This window comes from Diadema setosum, chromosome 13 (assembly GCF_964275005.1).
Source record: "Diadema setosum chromosome 13, eeDiaSeto1, whole genome shotgun sequence".
NCBI classification, from domain to species: Eukaryota; Metazoa; Echinodermata; class Echinoidea; order Diadematoida; family Diadematidae; genus Diadema; species Diadema setosum.
Genome location: NC_092697.1, coordinates 27,730,120 through 27,746,458, shown reverse-complemented (window position 1 = coordinate 27,746,458; position 16,339 = coordinate 27,730,120). Strand labels below are relative to the sequence as shown.

The 16,339-nt window shown below is 38.4% G+C and overlaps 1 protein-coding gene across 1 annotated transcript in view; it reads left to right on the top strand.

Annotated features, from left to right (window-relative positions):
- Window positions 1-16,339, top strand: part of LOC140236545 (uncharacterized) — a 45,605-nt gene that overhangs the window by 22,234 nt on the left and 7,032 nt on the right. Inside the window, exons 19-34 of the mRNA XM_072316470.1 lie at window positions 1,169-1,417; window positions 1,754-1,882; window positions 5,169-5,288; window positions 6,330-6,458; window positions 6,898-7,017; window positions 8,568-8,684; window positions 9,425-9,670; window positions 10,835-10,954; window positions 11,331-11,459; window positions 11,942-12,067; window positions 12,474-12,586; window positions 13,020-13,239; window positions 13,530-13,649; window positions 13,984-14,100; window positions 14,923-15,045; window positions 15,922-16,164. Of these exons, the coding sequence (XP_072172571.1) occupies window positions 1,169-1,417; window positions 1,754-1,882; window positions 5,169-5,288; window positions 6,330-6,458; window positions 6,898-7,017; window positions 8,568-8,684; window positions 9,425-9,670; window positions 10,835-10,954; window positions 11,331-11,459; window positions 11,942-12,067; window positions 12,474-12,586; window positions 13,020-13,239; window positions 13,530-13,649; window positions 13,984-14,100; window positions 14,923-15,045; window positions 15,922-16,164 (2,421 nt within the window). The remainder of the gene's footprint in view (window positions 1-1,168; window positions 1,418-1,753; window positions 1,883-5,168; window positions 5,289-6,329; window positions 6,459-6,897; window positions 7,018-8,567; window positions 8,685-9,424; window positions 9,671-10,834; window positions 10,955-11,330; window positions 11,460-11,941; window positions 12,068-12,473; window positions 12,587-13,019; window positions 13,240-13,529; window positions 13,650-13,983; window positions 14,101-14,922; window positions 15,046-15,921; window positions 16,165-16,339) is intronic.

Below are 16,339 nucleotides of genomic sequence, written 5' to 3'. Positions count from 1 at the left end.
TTACGAAGATTAGTCCATACATCAAATCCGAAGTGTCTTTTGACGGTTGTGATTTATTTACCTCTCCACTTTTGTTTTGCCTTCCCCTCCCTCTTCCACATCACGTGGATTTATTTGGTTGAGGGTTCTTCTGCAGATAATCATCTTTGTTGAGAATTATTTTTCTCACTTGAATTATTGCCAGTGATTGGAGGATACGCGTCATTAGTATTTGCTTACCTGGAATCTCTGTACGTCTCTTTTTTTTTTTTTTTTTTTGGAAGGAAGAGAGGGAAATCCTGGTGGGGCAACAACATGTCACACATTCTGACACCAAAACAAATCACCACCACCAATGATATCAAACTTAAAGTAACGAAAGCTTTATTCTTCCCTCGCCTCACCCGGCATCGTCCCAGTTTCGTCTTGATCCATTTTTTTTTTCATGTGGTCCGAACAAGCCACACCCACTTTGTAAAAAATGCACATTCATGACAGTTTATTCACAAGTTGTATTTTTTTTTCTTCATGTGAAATGTTGATTTAAAGTTTGTGATAAGCAGGTGAATACGGCATATCTTGAAATGTTGGATTCATTTTTACTATGCTGAAACAGAAACTGAGAATCAAATCGAATCAAATTCTTGCGCCATTATTTCCTCCTCGTATCTCCAATCCATCCACAGATATTGATGAATGCGCCGACCCGACTCAATGTGATACTTACGCGGTTTGCGAGAATCATGTTGGTTCATTCACATGTACCTGCCTAGAGGGATTTGTCGGCGATGGATTTACGTGTTCAGGTATGTGAGTCAATTAATGTGTCTCCTAGTTTGTTTAGTATGCACAAATGAAAAGTAAGTTCATCATCAAATACAGAGAAATAATGATCTCGCCTATGATACAGCACTCGCTGCATTATGGGAATTTTCCGAAGATATTATTTAGATTATCTCATATGATTTAGATATTTCAAGATGTTAATTACGGATATGTCAGATTTTGCATTAAATTTTAGACTTTTTATATGATAGCCGTGTCCATAAACATTCATCTTTTCTTATATGTAGCCACGACATATGTTTCCTATGGGTTTTTTTTTCTGTTATTTTTATCTACAAACGTGTTAACACTGCTTTCTTTGTTTTTCGCTTTCTCACCATGACGGATTAACTAATTTGAGCAGATGAGGATGAGTGTCGAGACCCAACTCTGCATAGATGTGACGAGCAGGCGACTTGTCGGAACGGAGTCGGCTACTTCTCCTGCTTTTGCAACGACGGCTGGACAGGAGACGGACTTACCTGCAGTAACATCAACGAATGTGAGAACGGAACGAATAACTGCAGTCCCTTCGCTGTGTGTGCCGACAACCCCGGAAGCTACACGTGCGAATGCAGGGAAGGCTTTGCCGGCACTGGTACCTCTTGCTTTGGTGAGGAAATCAAATGTCATTCTTTGCCGCCTATTGCTACCTTATTTGTCTGTTTTTGTTTTTTCTTTTGTTATTACCTGCAATCCAGGTTAGAATGACAAATGTATTGTCCAATATTCATAGGTATTTGCGCTTTTTGCGGGTTCATCATCAATCTATCTGCCATCGTAATGCATTCCCATGTTAATTTGATTTATGCGTGCTCGCGTTCGCCGCCTTCCTTTGACATATGAAAGATCATACTTTCTTGTAGCTATATCCGTGTATGAAATAGAGTACACGGTAGAAACGGTACTCGCACTTTTTCTCTTATTTTCATTTACTATTTATTTTTAGATATCGACGAGTGTGCTGATGAGACACTCAACAACTGCACGGCTGGATCATACTGTGTGAATACAGAAGGAAGTTTTGAATGCCCGTGTCTGGATGGATACAATGTTACCTCAAACGACCTCTGTGAAGGTAGAACAATTGATTGATTATTATCTTATCACCAACTGAGTTATTGAAAATAATGTCAGAACCGTTTTTACTTATGCTTAGGTATAGGTCTTAACGAACGTGTATTAATTACGCTGTGTGTGAATATCTTTCTTAGTTGTGTGAACTGTTATTCGACTATAAAACACAATCACTCGTTGTTTAAAAAAACTGCCATATTCACAGGATTAAACAAAGTAAAGTAATGTAAATACATTTGCATAATACATGTACACATGTATGCACGCATGAGTGTATATGTGTGTGTAGAGTATAATTATTCTTATTTGCTTTGCGGAAGATTTGACACTTATGTCAATGAATTAAGCAAAAAGAAAATCAGTTAGCAGATTTGGCAATTCGAAACTAACCATCTTGCTTTTTATTTTTCATTCTTTACAACAGACATAAATGAGTGCACTTCTGACCCTTGCTCTCCGAACGCAAACTGCACAAACCTTAATGGATCCTATACGTGTGAATGCCGAACGCTTTACCAGGGAGACGGCACCACGTGCGAAGGTAACCAAATAATGATGTTATGGGGGCTTGAAATAACTGGATATACAAGTGAGCTATCAACCTTAATCACAAACACATGATGATATACTGCTGTTAGGCTAAAAGCAAAATAATATCAGAAAATATTATTGTATTCGTGTTTGAGAATATTAAAGGGGTAGTACAGTAATGGTGGAGATGAGAATAGGGCTTTTAACTTTTTGCGAGATACCAAGAAAACACTTATGAAATATTACAGAGCGTAACATTTTACGAGGAGTTCAATGTTCATTTGATGAAAATTGGGTTTGGAATGACTGAAACATCCAAAAACAAAGTAAAACAAAGCGATCGTAATGAAAGGTGGGTCCCACACTTTATCAGGTTCGCTCTATTTTGGATATCTCAGCCATGTCAAAACCAATTTTCATCAAATGTTGAATTCCTCATGGAATTACATGCTCTTTCATATTTCAGAAGAGGTTTCTCATTATCTCACTAAAAATGTTAGAAACCTGAAATTAGGTCTCAACCAAAACTATAGACCCCTTTAAGGAAACTAAGGTGAAATGGAATGTATATAGTAAAATGAAAGCGGCTGTTGATGCTTAAGTAACACAACCTACTGTTGCTAAGAAAACTTCTAAGAAAAATAGATAAAAGCTAGGATAAGATAATTGCTAACAGGGAGGAAAGTGTAGGACACATCTATTGAAGATGCTTAAAAGATTATTTCATCAAAAATCATTTCTATATCACTGTCATGATTACGATTATCAATGTGCATATAAATATACATGTATATTGTTATATACAGACTTCTTGGTGCAGATTGTAATGCATACACAAACATAATAATTGCTGCCTACGATATTGACGGCAACAAATGAAATAGTATAGAGATTTTGCTCATCGACCAATGCATAAAGAATTTCCTTGGCAAATCCGTGTATTACCCGACATATATCTAGACTTTTTTAAGCTGACTGAATATTTATTAATATCTTTATTGCTGCACTTACTACCCTAGATATTGACGAGTGTACTCTAGAGATAGATGGCTGCCATCAACGCTGCGAAAACATTGAACAGGGCTTCACGTGTAGTTGCCAAGAAGGTTTTACCCTTGACACAGACGGAAGATCCTGTACTGGTAATGTTCAATCTTCTTAAATTTAAATGTTACGTGTCTTGACATGGTTGTCAGTGAATACGCCCTAAAAATGACGGGGCACATTATGACATAGATTCCCATAGAAAATACCACCTGCGTATTTTAAATGGAAAAGTACTGTTGAGTACAAGATTGTTGAAAGGATAATGAATGCATGAATGCATGAATGCACGAATGAATGAATGAATGAATGAATGAATGAATGAATAAATAAATAAATAAATAAATTCATGAATCAATTAATTGATTAATTAATTAATTAATGCAGTGCCTTGTAGGACACGTGAGTTGTACACTGGCTCGATCTATGTCAATCTTTGTTACGGAATGTTTTTAACCATTCACAAACGCTCTTTGTGTCATCGTAATGACATTCTGCAGCGAATGAAATTTCATTGTTCTATATACCCTTTTGAATCATTGAACACTTTTGAGTTAGTCGGTTACGCACCAAATGTGAAGGTCAAAGTTTCAAGGAACGGTAAAGCAGTGTAAGCGTAAATAGATGTCTAGGGAAAAGAATATTAGAACGAAGCCATACCCAAATATTGCAGGTAGATTGTAGAAAAATTATATGAGAAGAAATAATGGTGATAAGATTCAAGGATTGTAAACTTGATTCGTCAAATTCAATTGTTTCTAGTTCTACCAAACGCGACGTGCTTGAATAATTCTGTGTGCGGAGCGAACACCGTCTGTGCACTTGTAAATGGCGAAGATACGTGTTTCTGTGACCGCCCTGGATTCAATAAGACATCGAACACAAGCTGTGAAGGTACGTCGGCATTCACTGAAGAGTTCAAAAGCTTACCTGCATAACTATGTAAGAAGAAGCAAAAAATAGATGCATTTTCACATCTCTTTTTTTCGTCCATACCTTAAAGGCATAATCTATTAGTGCATGAAGGTGTTGTGCTCGTCTTGAAAATGAATACTTTGTAACAAATAGTAGTACAGGGGCACGCACTTTAAGCTTAGCAACCCCGCAGTGTTTGTTTGGGTTTTTTTTTTTCGAGCTTTTGTAAATACACTTTGTTGATTTATTCTCTCTCGAGAAGTCACACTCAAATCTAGTAGAACATTTTAAATGCTGATGCACCAATGGTGGCATATCGTTCTCTTTCATTTCCTGCAATCTAAATTCTAATACTTATACATTTTGTTTCTAATTGAGAACGCGATAAGTTGACTGGTTGACTGACTGATTTTATTTCTGGGGTTTTTTCACAAATAAATGTAACACAAGATCAATTGAACAAAGTAATTGAGTACAATATTGTTTAGATTTAATCATTGGAACAGGTACGTGATCAATTCAAGTCTACTACATCATTCTGGTATGACAATACAATCACAAGGGTATTTTCAAAATCGTTGCGAACATTCTCTTCTGCCCAGTTTTGATTGTCGAAAGGAGCATTTCTTCTTCTGCTACTTCAAGATTATAATTATTTCCATCATTAGCTCACCAGAGCTGAAGGCTTAAGTGAGAGCTATTGTGATCACGCATAATTCGTCTTGCGTCCGCCCTTTACAATGTATTACACCTTCACGCATTGTTAAATTTACTTGCGTTTGCTGCCATCAATCCAGACATCGACGAGTGTGCCACCATGAATGTCTGCGAAGAACTGTGCAACAATACAATAGGATCATTCCAGTGTGGGTGCCAAGATGGCTTCGCGCTCGATTCCGACGAGAGGAGCTGTTCAGGTACGCCTCGCTTTGTGGGTCACCAGTTACTGGCTTAACCTAATAACAGTATACCAGACATTTAACCCGAGAAAAACTGCATGATATATCTCTGAACAAATTGAACGCATGTTCAAATAGAACATGTTCACATATTGATCAGGTGTTTAGAATTGTATTTCTTGTTTATGACTGTATTCCTGGATACTGTAACAACGTACTCAATTATAAATTTGAGGAACTCTCTCGAAAAGCAGTTTCTGTTAAAACTGAATGAGGCGACCTTGTATTTAATTAAGACACGATTAATGATAATTGTATGAAGTCATACTACAGCCTTCTACAAGTAAAACTACTGTTAATGAGAACAGGAATGGTATTTACTATATAGAGAGTGATTACAAATATCCATTACGATTACTTAATCACGAGGATTCTTGAGTTGTTTAAGTTGACCTTGCTGATTTTCTAGTGTTACTTCAAAACGGACTGATATCTGAAATACTATTTCTTAAAAACAATACTCAGTAGTACATACAAATAAACTAGTAAAGGCGAGTATACTTACAATATTGACAACGTTATCATGACCATTTACTGTTTCATTGACCATTGAGAGTGAACCGTAACGACATTTAATCGTGGGCAAATCAAGATGACCCATTTAGCGCGAAATCCTAACGAAGAGGCCATTCTGTCTTGTGATATTCTCCAAACTTGAATCTTCTCACTGATATTTGGTTTGTTTCACTAGCTTCCTTGTATCTCCTATGATTAAGCAGTTAATTGACCACCCGGTAAAAGCATATTCGAGAACAGGAGATTGTTTAATGTCATCGTATGTTTAATTTCATCAATTCAAAATACTACAGTAACATACAAAAGTAGTACTAGGAAGTATTTATTAGTATGCATAGCACATTAAATAATTGAAATGGTTTTGCGGGCATAAGGCGACAGTCAGAAGAAAGTGTTCTCACCATCAAAATATTGTTGTAATTATAATGTTTTACCATGATAAACAGAGTATGATATTGCGATTCCCGTTATGCTTGTATGCAGATATTAACGAGTGCCTTGATCCAGGATCCTGTTCGGCTAATGCCGAGTGCAACAACACTCATGGGGGTTTCGCCTGCAGCTGCTCAGATGGTTACAACGGAACTGGCTATCCCAGCGATCCATGTACAAGTAAGCCTTAGAAGCATCAGCGCGTTCTACAGTGTAGTAGTTATAGCAAATCAAACAGTCCCTCTGAAATTAAAGAAACGCCCGTTTTGTCGCCAAATCGTTTAAATTCATATTTTTGAGCAGGAATCCACCTTCATCGATTGCAAACTGAAATGGTATATATACATATATATATTATGTGGGTAATATGACGTTAATTGTTTTTTATTCTTTCGTCTCCATTATTCTTCCAAATATAAATTGCACAATGTAGTATCTTCTTTTCAAACGAAAATCGATGTATTCTGAATATTACAAAACAATCTTACCCCAATACTACTGCCCCAGTTTAGCTTACCATGTAAACGTGCATGCACAAATGCTTAAAACATACATACACAGACAAACAAACACACACACACGTGTACATAATCTACCCATGTCTGCAATCTGTGCTTAGATGTCAACGAATGTGCCACGCAGTCACCGTGTGGGTCGAATGCTCGCTGCATCGATACTGATGGCTCCTATTCCTGTACGTGTATAGATGGATACGCGGGAAATGGCGACCAGTGTGTAGGTAAGTCGGAGCGGAACAATTGTATTTCCTATAAAGTTCTTTGTTACTATTTGGCGATCCTAAATATATATAATATATATATGAGATTAAAACCTAAAATGGCATTAAAACGCTTTAACCTGGCGAGGAAAGCGCATGTTTTTGAAACAAGACACCAAACAGGTTAGTCATCGCATTCTTCATCAGCGACCAGGATGCGATGTGATGTTAGATTAAAAATCCGTTTCTGAAGCAGAACATACACACAAGGGTATACGTCTGCTCCTGGTCGGACGGATTTCAAAACTAACCTGCTTGTGATGGAATGCGTCTAAACTGGTGGTAGTTGTTGCCACAGTGCATGGTAACCGCGCAGTTTGTATGTGCGCGTTTGGCGTAGCAACGACGCATCCATGGACTGGTTCCCTCCACGAAGAGCCAAAGATGAAAGGATGAAATCAGTTTAAAAAACATGACAAACATGAATCCCTGATAGCTTTTCAATGGACTTACATTGCCAACGTCATGCTCCGATTTACTATCACGAAGATAAACGGTTCAGAGACCCACCTCATCTTGTCTTTCACTGACGCAAACTCACACCTCCGGCCCCCATAGAGACATCCCAGCCAGTAGTTGTGCCTTGTCCGTGAAGGAATACTGATAGTCAACGGTCTTTCCCGTAGTCAATCAGACTTTTCCTGATAGTCAATCAGACTTTACCTGATAGTCAACCAGCCTTTCCTGGTAGTCACTGATCAATAACGAACAGAAGTGAATGAGATTAAAACCTAAAATGGCATTAAAACGCTTTAACCTGGCGAGGAAAGCGCATGTTTTTGAAACAAGACACCAAACAGGTTAGTCATCGCATTCTTCATCAGCGACCAGGATGCGATGTGATGTTAGATTAAAAATCCGTTTCTGAAGCAGAACATACTCACAAGGGTATACGTCTGCTCCTGGTCGGACGGATTTCAAAACTAACCATATATATATATATATATATATATATATATATATATATATATATATATATATATATATATATATATATATTAATCACGTTAGCATGGATTACAATGCATTCATTTTAAGAGAGGTTTTCATTATACGCGGCAAATGCAGCGTGCCTGCACAGAATCCGGCTTTGGGAATTCACTTTCTACTATTATCAACTCCGAATGAATGTGTTACCCTTTCTTCTCTCATTTTTCTTTCTCTATTGTTTTGTTCTTTCTGTGTGTTTTTTTTTTCTGTCCACGTGTATAGAAGCACTGATTGCAATACAGAATAAAACATTCATAAATATATATAATGCAGATTAAAAAATAATGCAAAGATGCATGCGAAACATGCATTGATGTTTACTTACAGTGTCATAATCCTTTACCGTATGAGAGGAAATACACTGCACATAGATATTACTTTTACAAAACTGTAATCGCCACAAAGCGTTCCCCGACAGCAGATCATGCGCTCATAACGGGTTGCTGCGTTCTTTGATCAGTCCTCTGCTAACGTGTACACGTCGTCTTTATCAATTACAAATTGTTTCTGTGGACCTTCAGATATCGACGAATGCTTTGTGGGGATGTGTGACGTCAACGCAGACTGCGTGAACTCCATTGGTTCATATACATGCACCTGTCGCGATGGATATAATGGAACTGGAGATACATGCACAGGTAAGTAAAGATCAATTACGAGAGACAGAAATCACAAATCTCAACCATACACAAGCTGTGCATACAAAAAAGCATGTGCATAACTGTGATCCAATCACGTTTATCATCTTGTTTGATTATAGGCCTACTCTATTATCATTGAATGTTATATTTATGACGTGTATTGTATTCATCAATCATGTATATTACCTGTTGTCTTAGATTGTTAGAAGCCTAGCGACGAAAGTGAATCTTTAGAATTAACCAGATTGATGTGACATGATCTTCGCGAAAGCAAAAAGAGACACTGAAATAATCAGTATTCACACGTTTTATTCCATTATCATTCAATGCATGCTTATTGAACACATTCCTAATCAAGGAGATAAACGTCCTGAGTTTACTAGTATTCTTTTATTTTTGTTTTTCACATCATTCAACTCCTATGCATCAGTTCTAACCATAGCATGAATCGTTTGGGTATGCAATGTGGAACATGACTTGGTACATTATTGGTATACTATAACAGCCGGGACTTGTGAATTTTGAGCTTCACTTTCACTGTCTAGTCCGTCGTGACTCACTGCAATTGCATTGCCAGGAGTGATTCAACCAGGATTTTGGTCACGATGCTGGTTTGGGTTACACTGCTTCAATTATAGTATTCACAATAACAGAATTTGCATTAATGTTATCAAAATGGATGTATAGAATGTAACGAAATTTTTTTGTTGTTTTTATTGCCTTATTCTTTCATCAAGATATCAATGAGTGCGACAATGCGACCCTGTGCGCTGACGCGGCGACCTGTACAAACACCAACGGCTCGTATACGTGTTACTGCTCAGAAGGGTATCGTGGCGATCCATACTCAATGTGTGGTGATATTGACGAATGTAAAGATGACCCCACCATTTGTCCTTCAGAGGCAACGTGCTCTAATATGATCGGGAGCTATGAGTGTATCTGCAACGAGGGCTACGAATCGGACGGTGTGAATTGCACTGGTAAGTTCCTGGAATCGCGTATGTCGAACGTTGCTGTAGCTCATTTCATTGAGGGAAAGGTACAGACCACAAAAAATGCAGTCATCCGTAAGTGCGTTGTTATGCCCCTGTCCCTACAAAAGAGCTACATACACCATTGTGTCATCGTCCGTGTGTCCGTCCGTCTGTCGGTACGTCTGCTTAATCGAGATATCTATCTTTGCCTGGTGTATGTTTTCAGTATGCTTGACTTAAGCGGGCTTTAAATTATGATTTGCTTATGCGCTAATAACAAAAAAAAAAAAACAATTGCAATCGGGAACCGTACCATTCAGAGGTTAAACGTCACTGAAATCTGGCTGAAAAAATAAAATAAGATAAATTCTTAGGTAAGACAGAAAGATATCTGATGATCACTTGCCTGCATGAAATGATAGGGTTGAAGGATCAGAGATTGAAGTGTAGTCGACCTTAGCACAATATTTCTGGCATAAATTCACCTGGTAAATTCCAAAGATATCAAATATACGGTAGCATTTTGAATAGACATAGATTCAGAAGTAGATACTTCGTAAGAAGACGATCAATAGCCAGTCCTCACACAGCCAGTACTTACAATTTGTACGTCTGTTTACAATCCGTGTTCAGATTGTTGAGGACAGTATGTTTGATAGTGTTTAACACTATCAAATATACTGTCCATACCTTGAAAATTACTCGATGCATAAACTTATAAAAGGGTAAAAAGTCAAAGTCAATTCTCCAAGTACCTGCACTCTGACATTTTAATCATTCATCCAATTGAACCTAGTTCAAGGAAAGTGATCATTCAGCACATTTGTGGCAAACCTGTCATTCTAATATTTTGCCAATTATGTGAAACTGTCATCACACATCGGCAAGACCTTGCTGTACTATAGACCTATTAAGAGAACCATGCATTATGGCGGAGACATACCAGTCGCCATAGCGACATTTTTAGTTTTTAATCTCTGAGGTGAATTACCGTAAGATTTTACACAGGATGTTTTTTAGACATAATACTTCAACCATGCAAAATGTCGTGTGACGTTTCCAAAAAGTATATCCGATCTTCAGTGGTATGCATTCTGCGCATTCCGTCTGTATGTCCTGATGAAAATGGTATGATGAATCTTTTTCTACCTGATTATTTTTTTTTTTCAGATACAAACGAGTGTCAAGGAGATTTCTGTGGCTTCTTTTCGACGTGCACCAACACAATCGGATCAGCCTTCTGTGTTTGCGATGATGGCTACGAATCGAGCAACAGAAAGAACTGTACAGGTCGGAGTTTGATATTTACAGCACGTTGTCAAATCATGCAGGCAGAGGACATGCCGTGAACATCGTATAGAACAATCATAATTCTTCAGTCAAAGAAGAATGAGATCATGTCATTATCCCTGCAAATTGTATTCTACGTATATTTATTAGGTCAGGACCTCCTCTAGCATCTTAAAACAGAATGATGAATAAAAAAAAACAGTAAATGAAATAAACTAAGACAAATGGAATTTCGGAAGAGGTCAAAAGAGCTTCTTGAGACAGTCCGACAGTATGTTTCTTTACAGATGTACACTATTGCACTTTCGAGATGTTGAGAACTATTGAGAAAGCGTCGCTTTTATATATACCTGCTTTGTTTTGATTCCGAACGTAGATTTTGACGAGTGTGCCTTCGAGACAAGTTCGTGCCCTGCAGGGATCTCCGTGTGCAACAACACGCCTGGGGATTACGAGTGTATCTGCAGCACAGGTTACCAGAACTCAGGTCCCAAGACATGCGAAGGTATACAAAGATCCCCTCATAAACACACATAGCAAAAAACACACACACAACGTCACACACTCCGCACGTTCAACGTACTTTCTATTTTCTATTCATGGACATGTTGGTAGAAACCCATCGAAAGCAAACCGTGATTACCATGTTTCACGAAACTGAAACTCACAGTCGGACAATATTGTCCAATCGATTTTGTCTGATATCGGCTAACACAAATCGTTATCAATGAGGGGGAAAAAAGTTTCCTTGCCTGTTGACTAAACATAGAGTCTAAAAGAGCAAATTCCTCTCTGCCATACTCCTCACGATAATATCATTCTTCCTAGAAAACGTAGTTACAAGAAATGAATACATGAAAAAAGTTTTGCATCACCTCCGAATGGCAAGAATGATTCGTGAGAACGCAAGATAAGTCACCCAGTGGGTTGAAACGAATGATTTGTTGTATGGTTCTATGATCATTATATTTTTCTCCATTTCCTTAGATGCGAACGAATGTATCGATGGTTCGCACAACTGCTCTGACGATCGGATATGTATCAATACGCTGGGATCGTACAGGTGTGAGTGCCCCGACATGTCTTACGAGGCAACCGATGGTGCATGCATTGGTAAGATCATGGAATTGTGTTCTTTGTTCACTTTGCTCGGTAGTAAGCTGCAGGCAATAGGGCATCGGTTCATCACTTGCACTAGAATTTGTGTCAAGTGTCAAGAAGCACTAACTTATTGTTTGTCGCACTCCTTATCGATTCGGTACAAATGAAGGGTATCTTCCCGCGTGGCAGGTTTCTCTGATTCCAAGGCATCCGTGGACGGACGCGCTGGGGCAGTCTCGGGGCAATGCAATCATCATAACCGTTGTAGAATTTGCAGGATCTTCTCAGACATATTATAAACCGATTGGCGGTGTGTGTGCAAGGAAAGAATTTATTAGATATGAACTGTTATATGTCCTGCATCTATCCATGACATCACGACTAACTTAGATTTTGTTTCTTTCTTTCCGTCTTACAGCCGCAAATACATTTCCTTTGGTGGCAAGATTTTCAGTGGTTACTGGACTTGAAGTCATAGTCTATTCGGCCATTCTACAGGGTCCTGAAACACATGAGACGCTGAGTAATGATGTAAGCACCTTTTTTCATACTGTATTGTCATTATTTGCTGATTGAAATACCATATATTCCTGGTCCCACTTGGACCGGTTTTCTCGGTATTGTTTCGGTTCTATTTCTATTAATTGATCATTGCTTTTCCACTCGAGCCTTTTTCTTTTAAAGTATGAAATGGGATCTCATTAATGGCATAGTGACTGTTCCTCCAGTAAGCTGTGTGTTGTAAAAGTTTTAACTCTTGATTTGAATTTGCTCTATGGAAGCTTTCAGTTCGGAGTATTAATTAGTCAAGGCATGATAGACGTTTGCTCATAAACACAATCCAAGTCCCGTTAAGAAGTGCACGCTGTTTTGATTCCGATCGAAATTAGATTAAGAGAGCCTAATTGAACAAAATAACAGTTACGCTTTCAACTCCCGTTCCCTTGTCTCTTCTCATTGATAGACTCTTGTACAGCTGCAAAATTCTGCATTGACGAGAGATGTTTTGGAAGTGTCGGTCTTCAACTTCACACTGGTAGGAAATTCACTCATGGAGTTCACCTTCCGAGTTGCGTTCCCGTCATCGAGTAACATCACAGCGGAGAGCCTGGAGAATGTTTTCTACTCAGGGGTAACTCCTGTGTTCAATCGCGTGGAACCAAATCACATCGTTCAAGTCGAAGGTAAAATAATACTCGTTCACGCACGCGCACTCACTATGCACACAAAGAGACCTGCAAACGCAAATAATGCTAACGTTCATTAAGACCCACCTAATTGCTGATAACTTATAAAGTTATACACAGAATAACTTGTGCACTGAAGACATCCCGACATCTTTTCTGTTAATAACTTTCTCTCTCTCTCTCTCTCCTTCTCCTAGGGTTTAACGAAAATTTGCCTATAAGGCTTACATATACATCACCCATAAAGCGAAAATTGTTTTTCCAATATTTTCTTGCACAATGTTCAGATGTAAATGAATGTGAACTGTTCGAGGACATATGCAGAAATGGCAACTGCTCAAACACCATCGACGGCTACAATTGTACCTGCAACGATGGCTATGGAGGGAATGGAGATATATGTTCGGGTAAGTCTGTTTATTTGTTTATTTGTTTGTTTGTTTTTTGACGAGGAATTATCTGTTCTACATTAATTATCATTATACATGTACATATTTATCATTATCGAGTAAGATACTAGTATTGAACACAAACAATTTTGTCAAAAGGGATGTCATCGTGAAAATGTTTGAAGGTATGTAAATAGTTGATGTCACCCATTTTTCAGTTATGGCATTCAAGCATGTGATACCTTCATTCAAACTTGTGGTTAACAAACAATTATTTAGGTGTTTCGAACATTTTTTTAATTTTCTCGTCATTATTTTTCATTTGTCTTTACATTATCATCATAATGTGCAGATATCAACGAATGTCAGACGGGATTGAATAACTGCTCCCAGGTGTGCGTCAACAACGAGGGGTCCTTTTCATGCGAGTGCTTCGGAGGATATGCCCGAGACGGAGAGGCTTGCATAGGTAATACCCGTGGTCGTACGGAGCGGGGAAGGAGAAGATTGCCCCTCTCCATCCACCCCACCCATCCCCCCTCCCCTCCCCCTCCCCCCCCCCCCCAAAAAAAATACCCCCCCCCCCCTTTCTTGAAATTATAATACATTTTTGTTGTTGTTGCTGTTGTTGTTTCAAATAATTTGATTAGATGATGGGAATCAGAACATTGAATTTCAATTCTAAAATATAATTGTTATTTCGAATATGGGACATATTCTTGCTACTTCTCCTCCTGATGACTATTTGACTTTAAAAAAAATGCTAAAGTGGGTTTTAAAAGCTTTGAAAAAGAAATGGATGCTCTCTTGAGAGTATGGTGAAGTGTTTGTTTGTTTTTTAAGAACAAAATGAACTTTGAAAATTATAAGCCTCAATTATTTCAGTGGATAATACCTCGATTTCTAATTATACGATGATGATATCGACAGTTAGAATACATGAGTGAATGCGTCGATAATCAATGAAATGAACACTGGCTGTTTTGTTATATCTGTGATTAGTAAACGTGACGTTACGTGCTGCAACTAATACAGACACTTTCTCGATATGACTTTTTAGTGTGTGTGAAAATAAAAATACAAACAAATCGGTGTGTTGTCAGCATAAGTCATGAGGAGCTGGTCGTGAATACATCGGTTGACTGAATGAAAGTTATTAAAGCCATTTGATGACGTTTCATACGCTCTTAACGGATGTAAGGAAAACAGATTCTTTAAAAAAAAAATACATCTTGTAAACTATTAATGACTGAGCACGCACGCTGTACCACTTGATATCCGTCACCTACAGATATTGATGAATGCAACGAGGATGATCATGGTTGCGAACACATCTGCCAAAATACCAACGGCAGTTACGTCTGTGAGTGCAACGAGGGATTCGAGCTGGCGGCAGACCTAAGAAGCTGTACAGGTATCGTTGTTTTTCGCCTCCCTTGACGTGAATGGATGCAATTCAACAAAATAATGGCATTGCGTAGGATGTGTACGAAAGGCCCCTAGTTATTCCACATCTTAGGGAGATCTTGGGTGCAGTACATTTCTTTACACTGCAATCTGAAAGTGTTTGTATCGCTCTTTCTGAGGTGCGTTATGTTGAAGCATGTTATCATTAAGTTAAGGAAGGAGTTTTAAATCATTAAAGTGATTCGACCCTAGGAAGAGGCCATGTAGTAGTCAATGTCTCCATTTAATAGTCATTATGGTCTTTTGAAAAGGCATATGTGTATACTTTTATCATCTGCATTTGCCTCAGCTCTTGCAACGTCCAACACTCGCTAACGATGTTAATCTCATAGTAGGACATCCAGATTCATTAATTGGAATCTTTGAATATTTCCACGGTGTACATGTACAATAATATGGGCAACAAGACCCCGGTACAGCCTGTATATCAAATATTCAGCAGAGAGAGAGAGGAAAAAATGGCAGCTGAAGCACTATATCATATGGGATAACCTTTCCTTTGAAATGCCATGATGGCTTCATTTTGGGGGTAAGACAGCTAGGATTTGGACATGACATTACTTATCCTATTATTTGACCATTGATGTAAAAAAAAAAAAATCACCAAAATTTGAGATCAATAAGGTCTTGTTACCCCGGCAACGACACACTTCATTTAGCGGTATGTAATATACTGCCGCCTACTTTTCCCAATGTTACTGTTCGATACCATCTAATGTTCCATACAATTCATTGAAAGGACGAATTTCTTCTTAGCCGTTTGAGAGAGAGAAAGAGAAAGAAACATTTAATAAACGAAAACACTCTCTCTATTATCACTCAGCTCAAAGGTCCAGCTCGACTCCGCTCACGGTGACCATAACATCTCGACAGACAGCGGTAACTCCCACTGTTACACCCACATCAACTACGAAGGCTACCCTGGGGTCTACCCCGTCAGTCAGGATATCCACGTCATCAACGGAGAATCCCGCTTCAACTTCGAAAACGTCCAGCGCCGCCACCACAACTGCGCCGACCACGATCTGTACCGAAGGAACCGTACTCAGAGGGGGCCAATGTCTGTGTAAGACTGACTACTTCCACACTCATAAATGCATGTGCCATGCACAACCTGATTCAATTGAGTTTGATCTTTTTACCTGCCTTTTCACGATAAAAGTGAAAAAAAAAAAGATTAACTTGAATTAAAAAAAAAAATGTTAATTTCATGTCAGGTTACTCATGAAGACATGGAACGT